The sequence below is a fragment of the Nestor notabilis genome, unplaced genomic scaffold (genome assembly GCF_000696875.1).
Source record: "Nestor notabilis isolate BGI_N333 unplaced genomic scaffold, ASM69687v1 scaffold20744, whole genome shotgun sequence".
Classification (NCBI taxonomy): domain Eukaryota; kingdom Metazoa; phylum Chordata; class Aves; order Psittaciformes; family Psittacidae; genus Nestor; species Nestor notabilis.
Window position 1 is genome coordinate 8519 of NW_009924569.1, and position 8787 is coordinate 17305.

General features: G+C 41.8%; 1 protein-coding gene across 1 annotated transcript in view; it reads right to left on the reverse strand.

The window, feature by feature from the left end:
- LOC104404275 (plastin-2-like) overlaps positions 1 to 7313 on the reverse strand; it is a gene marked incomplete at its 3' end in the record, with an annotated part of 15401 nt that extends 8088 nt beyond the window's left edge. Inside the window, exons 1-6 of the mRNA XM_010012664.1 lie at positions 7207 to 7313; positions 5296 to 5447; positions 4451 to 4580; positions 3007 to 3139; positions 2340 to 2421; positions 6 to 143 (exon numbers count right to left, since the gene is read on the reverse strand). Coding sequence (XP_010010966.1) covers positions 6 to 143; positions 2340 to 2421; positions 3007 to 3139; positions 4451 to 4580; positions 5296 to 5447; positions 7207 to 7273 — 702 coding nt within the window. The remainder of the gene's footprint in view (positions 1 to 5; positions 144 to 2339; positions 2422 to 3006; positions 3140 to 4450; positions 4581 to 5295; positions 5448 to 7206) is intronic.
- Positions 7314 to 8787: the final 1474 nt, after the last annotated feature.

The window sequence follows — 8787 nt, forward strand, 5'->3', positions numbered from 1 at the left end:
TCAGCAAAGAGTCCAATTTTAATGACTTGCCATAAAAGACCCAACACCAGGTAAGGTTTCCCTTCTTTTAAGTCTTCAGCTCCAATGTTAACAACATGGCACCCAATGGCTGAAGCAGAGTTCAGGGCCAGGTTCAGATTTTCCTGGGGAAAGAAGAGAACTTCTGCATGATGCAGTAACTGGAGAACTGAGGATACAGGAAGGGAGGACAGCCAAAACTAGTGAAATATGCAAGTAGCTTCACTGTGAAGGCATTTATGTACATAGAATCACAGAATTATAGAAACATTGAATCACAGAAACATAGAATCACAGAATGGGTTGCGTTGGAAGGGACCTTCAAAGGTGACCTAGTCCAACCCCTCTGCAATCTTCAGCTAGATCAGGTTGTCCAGAATCACATCCAACATGGCCTTGAATGTCTCAGGGATGGGGTAGCCACCACCTCTCTGGACAAGCTGTGCCAGTGTTTTACCACACTTCTATGTTCCTTCTATTTAGTCTAAATGTACACTCTTTTAATTTAAAACCGTTACCTTTGTCCTATAACAACAGGCTCTGCTAAAAAGCTTGTCCCCATCTTCTTTATAAGCCCCCTTTAAGTACTGAAAGTTTTGGGTTCCGACACGAAGATGGAAGAGACCTCTTTGGCAAAGGTGAAAGAGACCATGTCGCAAGGCATTGGAGCTCCGAGCATACATCTGTATTCAGAGAGATGCCTGGGCTCAGTCCTGGTTATCAAAGCCAGGCTCTCCTTACAGCTAATGCACAAGCACATGTTCAAGTGCAGACTTAGTTTTAGCATGGGGCCAGCTATCCACCTCTCAGTCTTGCACACACGGAGATATGAGGAAGCTACAACCCAATCAACCATCAGATATTCCAGCACTGTCTCTCTTTAAGCACCATGCAAAGACCTAATACCCAAGATAGAAACAAATTGCTAGCTAACAATGTTTATAAAAAGCATACGTCATAGGAATCAGTATGGATGAACCTGTTGGGATTTTAACCTTGACATACAGTCAAGGTCAGAACTGATCATAGAATCATAGAAACATAGAATAGTTAGGGTTGGAAAGGACCTTAAGATCATCTAGTTCCAACCCCCCTGCCATGAGCAGGGACACCACACACTAAACTATGTCGCCCAAGCTCTGTCCAACCTGGCCTTGAACAGCCCCAAGCGTTGGAGCATTCACAACTTCCTTGGGCAACCCATTCCAGTGCCTCACCACCCTCACCGTGAAGAACTTCTTCCTTATATCTAACCTAAACTTACCCAGTTTAAGTTTAAAGCCATTACCCCTTGTCCTACCACTAGAGTCCCTAATGAAGAGTCCCTCCCCAGCATCCTTGTAGGCCCAAGTCTGGATATTTTCTTTTTGAATTTTGGAGCATGGAGTCCTGGTTTGGGAGTGTTCAGTGGAAGCAGAGGGATTCTGTCATTCACAGTGAGGGGCAGAAAGAAAGTGATGTTTCAGGAACATTATGTTCCTTTGCCACTTACTTCCCGTTTATAAAAAAAGGTACAAAAAAATCTGGTCTGCACTGTTCCAAAAGGTGACTTGGTAAACACAGGGCACATAGAGCAGGCAAAGCAGCCTGGAAAATACAATTTATCACACAGATCTGCAATTTTTCACATGAATTTCATCACCACTGGTATGACACAGATTTGATTAGATACAAAATGCAGAGAGAGACATACTGTAAATTCTCATAAGCTAGAAATATTGGAGCATTTCCAATTAATTACCTTTTCTCCACCAGACAGCTTTAAAAGGGTTAAGTTAAAGTGAAAGCTATATTGATCAGATCATTTCTATGTGTGACAGGGATCGATCTGAGCTGCATTACTAAGCTATGCTGCTGACCAAAACGATTAGAACTGAAGAATGTGGTATACAGCATAAAAATCCAATTTAATGGCTTCTGAGCTTATTTGAGCCTGGCTAATGTTCCATCAAATCAGAGTAGCTGAGGGCTAAACTGGGTTAGGTTCGTATCTATTCCATATATCTATTTAAATTCTGTATACAGATCTGTAGGTGCTGTTCATATAAAAATATTTCTCTACATACTGCTGTGTGAACTGGTAAACATTACACATTGGGTTAACTGCAAATACAAACACAGTTTGTTTAGTCAGATTGCTCATCTGTTTGGAAAGAAATGGAAATATAAATCTTTATGGTTTTAGGATGTGGACCTGAGAATCTCACTTAGCCACAAAAAACTTCGATTGTGTTGGGCAGGACCACGGTATCTCCAGCCTTTACACTAAGTGTCAAAGCATCCTAAGGGGAAAAGCAAAGAATCTTGTTGTATTTTAGTACCTGTATTGTGAAGGGTGTGAGTTTCTTTTTGTTGATTGTTCTCTCATCAATGGTATCTGGCACTGAGAAATTGATCATCTTACTGGAAATAAAAGAAGAAACAACAAGAAATACACTACCAGATATGTGCACACAAAATACAGGTACAGCTTTTGTCACTATGCTGTATGACAAGGCAAAGAGTTGGAGTGTTACTGAACAAATATAGATAGCCCCTGTTTTCACAGGTACACACAGGCATATGTGCGAGGAATTCTTCTGGGTCACATGCAGATTGTACTATAGGTGTGAGGCAAAGAATGCCACAAGGTGAAGTTGTGTGAGACGTTTATTGTGCAGAAAATTTCTGTGAAAGCACTCACTATCTTGTGCTGCTTTGTGTGAAACCCCAAAAATCCTTGGACAAAAATAAAACCAAGTAACTCCTCAAATTTTGCTGAATTCATCTTACTGCAAGGGCCCGTAGTCAAGGAAAAATTCTGATTTAACATGAAAGAAGCTTTATATTTTTGAAGATAAAAGAAGCAAAACCCCCTAGCATTATTAAGGCCCTGAATCTGCAAAGATTCATGACCTTAACGTAAGGTCAGCAGCTTTCATTAAAGCAGAGATGTGAGTTTCTGCAGACTCATGGTTTCCAGTTGTGAGAAAGATAAGTATTATTTACCAAAGCACTATGCCATCACCAACCGCCTGGAAGAGGTCATCTGTTTCTGGATTCATTGGGACCACATGCTTACAATCAGGGTCCTTCTCAAGGGCTTTATTAATCCAGTTGACAAAGGCATACTTTTCTTCCTCTGTGGACACAACATCAAATCCATCAGTTTGCTGTGCAATACCTCTACCATCATTTTATTTACAAAGGCAGAACTTCTAGGGGAGAAGACTCACCCACCAGTGTGACTGGAGGAGTCTGTTAATCAGTCAAGCTGATCAACAAACTCCTACAAGGGAAGAATGCTCTGAGGAGACAGGCAAATGAACTGAAAGCAGCAATGAGCCTGAGCTGGTTAATAACTTCTTCTATGCTCCCTCCCACTGACTGGGGTTGCCTGGTGTCATGAGAAGAGGTATATTATAGAGATTGGTAATGAAGTTCACATGATTCAACTGTATGTTGCAGTTGCTATGCTCTCCTAAATGTAATTTGTACTTGCCCCATAATTTGAATGCATTGTTGTATCACTCTGCTAAATCAAAATCTCACGTAACTTCAAATAAGTTTAAATAGTGAATTCTGTATTGTACATTACACCCTCCATATGCTAAATATCTAGAAAAGGATTGGCCAGGATTGGACTCTCCCAAAGAGTATTCAGAGGGTAGTGAGCAAATGTTTCCTATAGTCCAACAGGGCTACCAGCAGTCCGTCCAACAGCTACCCTGTACCAGCAGCACTTACAGGGCCTCCAGTAACTCAGAGGTGTCCTCTGTGCTCACATGGGTGGAGACCTTGGAAGCATCTGTGATGGTGTGCTCCCCTCACCCCCAACCTGACCTTTATTTCCTCTCTATAACTCTGCTCGAGAGATAACCGTCAGAGGTAGTGGTAATGGGTCGTGATCATAGAATCATAGAATACTTAGGGTTGGAAAGGACCTTAAGGTCATCTAGTTCCAACCCCCCTGCCATGAGCAGGGACACCACACACTAAACTATGTTGCCCAAGGCTCTGTCCAACCTGGCCTTGAACACCGCCAGGGATGGAGCATTCACAACTTCCTTGGGCAACCTATTCCAGTGCCTCAGCACCCTCACTGTGAAGAACTTCTTCCTCATATCTAACCTAAACTTCTCCTGTTTAAGTTTGAAGCCATTACCCCTTGTCCTACCACTAGAGTCCCTAACGAAGAGTCCCTCCCCAGCATCCTTGTAGGCCCCCTTCAGATACTGGAAGGCTGCTACAAGGTCTCCACGCAGCCTTCTCTTCTCCAGAATGAACAGCCCCAGCTTTCTCAGCCTATCTAAGGTGATGGCCATATCAGATGCAAAGTGGATTGAGAGGAGAGAGGTAACAACACAATAGCCAAGGGTTATCTGAATAATGGGCATCACCACCAAAACATACGTGTTCCTAGTTGCTGTCAGTGTAGGACAGCTGTACCCACCTGAGTAAGAGTGTTGTGTGCCAGCACTGGACTGCTCGGATGTCCCACCGATAGCACAGATCCCCTCCTTCTTGTTGATTTGCTTTCGGAACGACTTAGCAACATCGTCACTCTTCAAGTTTTGGAAAATCTTTCAAGCACGAGAGACAATTTTAAAATTTCAGAGAATTAAACCAAGCTAAACCAGTGAGCTCTTGGGCCATGAGAAACGTCTTCTCTGCTTCGTACATAGGAAAGCACAGCTTGTGTATTATTCAGTGGGTTTTTGTGTAAAATCTGTGTATTTGCCATGGCAGAACAGGATCATACACAACTTCTATGTTCTATGTGAACAAAGATCAGCTAAGTAACAGAAATGTATATGGTATGAAACCATGGAGCTAAAATATAGAGGAGAAGGGCCTTTAACAGTTTTGGTTTGAAGAAAGGAGAAGTAAAAATCTATTTCTCCATCCCAAAGAAAATTACACTATTTAGGATTTGCTTTTGCCCCAGTTCAGGCCAGAAAAAGAATAAAAAATGCCCCATAAATATTTCAGTTTCAATCTGATGAAGGTTTTTGTAACCATTTAGCCAGAACATAAACCTTTTGTTTACCTCATGACTGTAAAACTTTATCTGGCTGAATCAACCAAACTGAAAGATATTAAGCATATTCAATACGCAGCTGCATTCATGTAACTTGTCCCAATTAATTGACAGATTTCTAGCTGGGTTACCTCTTGCTTTCATCTTTTCCAGTGAGGGGACTCCTTGGATAAGCTAGGTGCCCATGAGACCCTGTGCTTGTGCCTCTGATGTGCCCTAGGGACCATCTTGAGTATCCTGCGTGGCATCTTACTTACTGAAATAAATTCATCAAAACTGATCCTGCCATCCCCCGTGGTTGTCAAATTCTGAATGAGTTCTCTGGCTTTATATCCTGGGAGAGGGAGACTGGCTGCCTTCAACACGTCTGTTAAATCATTGGCGTGGATGAAGCCATTCCCACTGACATCTGCAAAGATTAAAGCAAACATTTTGATTCTGCGTCAGCCCTCTGAAATGTACAAACAAAAAGGCTGTTTTTTTTATTTTACCTGGGGAAGGGTATACAAAGATTTGCCATCCTGAAATCCAGTATTTTCAACCATTGTTCTGTCATTCACACCCAAGAAAAGATTACTATCACCATTTAACAAACAAAAACCCACAGTGATGAATTTGTATGTTTTAGACATATAGTAATACCTTAACAAAGCTAGGTTTAGATACATGTAATTACTTTCCAAGGTTACATATAGACAAACATGATTTATAGAGGGAGTATCCTGTCTACAAAACAACTAAAGAAAATGGAACTCGTGCTGTACAGAGTTACACCTTACGTGTGCATATATTCATAGGTATAACTTATGATTTTGGCCTGTTTCCAGTATCATCAGAAGTCATGAGTTTAGAGGCTTGGAACTGTTTATGGTCATCCTTAAAATAGAAACTTTTGTGTTTCTCTGTGATGGTGCTGAACAGATAATTCTGCAGAGCCTGTTGCAAGATCTGGGGTAGGATTTTATGAGAAGATCACCAAGACAGGTTAAATTGTCCTTTCTTTGCCAGTTTGTGTAAATCTCCACAGATAGAAAACTGAATCTATTGCGTGGAGACTTTTTGTTAAAAAGCTATAGTTATGTACATGATTATGTACATATATAGGTTTTTATGCTTACATATTTTTATTTGCGTTTTATATATCTGTGTGTTTCTTGTTCTGCAGATTCTTTCCCCCCAGCCCAGAGGCTGAGGTGATTTCAAAGTATGTGTTAATTTCCTGTGTGGTAAGTTGCAGTGTGAGTTGCTCTTTGCATACTGCAAAAAGGCACTTGTCTCTCAGCATCAGTAGCATGGATTAATGCAGATTGCAAAGAGCATCCTATCCATTTCTGAAGTCATACAACAAAAGGGTCTGGACTTGGAGAAGGAAATGACTGGGAGAGGAATGAAAGTTCTCTTCTAGTATGTGCCTTGTCAGTGCATTGGGTGTATGGGGCACATGGTGACCACATGTTTAAGATTGCTAGCCTGGACTACTGTGTGCTCAGAAATCAAACAACCATCACCTGCAACAGCAAGGACAACTGATTAACACATAATCCAGCGAGGCTGACAGATCTGCTAATAAAAGTTAAGTGAGCTGTGAGAGGTACAAGGACCTTTTCTTAGAATTTAGGTAGACAGCGATGGGTCTGCATGACTTTAAAGGAGACAAATCAGATGAGATCTTTAAAGGCTTGGAAAGGAAATACACACTTTAAAAATACATGTGGTTTGAAAGGTCATAGTAAAGGGATTACAAATTTTGTGGCCATTCGCACATTTGTCCTCCCCAGACTCTCCCTCCCCACAGGGAGTAAGCAATTTCCATTAAAATAAAAACTTTTTGCTTTCCAAATACTTAGTCAGGAATAAACAAAATTCTCAGGAAAACACATGCAAGTATTTCCAACATGGTTTTCTGTGCAGCTTTGGAGGTTATTTCATAAGCCCTGACACTCGTTGCCCTGCCAGCTCTCTCTGGTAAGAAGCCACTGCTCTGCAGCATGCTGATGTGGTTTCACCTAGGAGGCCTGCAGTGGCAGGAAAAGGACTTTCTGTGGTCTCTGTGATACAGCAGATCAGCATTGGAGTGACCGACCATTTGTTCATGGCCAGTTAGTACAAGAGAAAAGAGCTTGCCATGGCTTTGCACTTCTGCAGTGTTTCCTGTTTGCTGTACCCACCGACTTTGCTGAAAGCCTCTTGTAGCTCTGCCATCTCCTCCTCCGAGAAGTGTGCAGTTGACGCCATTTCTTATTTCTCTGAGTGGCAGGTCTGCAAGAAGAAAGCACTTGGTTTGGTTTGGTGCCTTTTGGGGTTTGTAGTTGTGATGAAAAAGAGGGGGTTTCAATTGGATTTTCTAAGTCTTGGAGCAGCACCTTTCATGTCTCATGGGGAAAGCAGACAAAATCATGCTCATTCATGTTATTCCCCTTTTGAAAACACAGTTCATCTTGTGCTTCTTCAGCAGTGCTGGCAAAGAAGCAGCAGCCCTGTCTGCCCCCAGGGCTCTGGGCTGAAGCCATCCAGAGCCTTGGGGGATATTTGCACCACCTACCTTTGGGTACCTAATGAGAAGCTGGTTACCTTTATGGGATGGATGGACAGACGGATAGACGGACGGACGGAGGGACGGATGGATGGATGGATGGATGGAAGGAGAGAAGCTCCTTCGCAAGGTGTTCAGAGCAACCAGGTCAGGCTTCCTTGAGGGCTACTTCTCTTCCTGGCTATGGGGAGCATTTAGGGACTTGCCCTTCAAGGTGCCTAAGTTAGTGCCTGAGGTTGTATGGCACTTTAGGAATAGGTGACTGGAAGTTTTCCTGCCTTTCGTCTCATCGAAGATATAAAGCAGGAGGAAGAATTAGACTTTCCCTTTCTACACACCTTTCTTAATAAACAGAAGCGGAAAGTTTACACCCATCCATCAAATTATTTAATACACTTCCAGAAAATGCACATTATATTCCTCAGCTTTTTCATGCACCTACTCTCCCTTGCACCTATTCATGAGGAAACTGTTCATGAGATGATCTATTATTCTATATTTGTGAGAATGACTCTAGTGTCCTGTGTCTCTTTAAGAATTAATTAACCAAGCAGTAATTTAAATAGAATAGAATGGAAACCTGAGTTGGTCCTGGAAAGTGGTTGCTGTAGCTACAGTGTTCAAATGAGGAAAAACAAATACCTGAAATACCTCATTCCTAGACTAAAACCAGAATTGCATCCTGAAGGCTTGGATTCCAAACTTTATAGAAAGATATACAGGGATAATGTAAAAAATTACAGATGTGCTCTAGCTCTCTACAGAGACACAGAGTTGTATACAGCCTATCTGGGCTTCAGATTTAATGCTTTCCTGAACTCACACTTGATACAATTGACTCACCGTACCTGTGAAAACCTCTACGGACATGGCTTTGAAACAGCCCACAGACAATCATCTCATGTGTTTAGCTTTTTGTCTACTGCCACCCTGCAGTATCATGTACCCTTTTTTCTGCCTCATCACTGTGGTTTTAGGGTGAGGACAGCTTCCAGAGGAAAATCTGTTCATTCACTTGAACCTTCCTAAGTAGAGAAATGCAGTATAATCCATAATGCAGTTGCTCTTGGAGCAACTAATATAATACTACAAGTGGTTGTAACCACCATACTTTCAAGGCTTACCTGTAAAAATCCCTGCAATCCACTAACAATGTGGGTAATGTATACTAGGGTAAAATTAGATCCATAGTCATAGAATCATAGAATCATAGAAT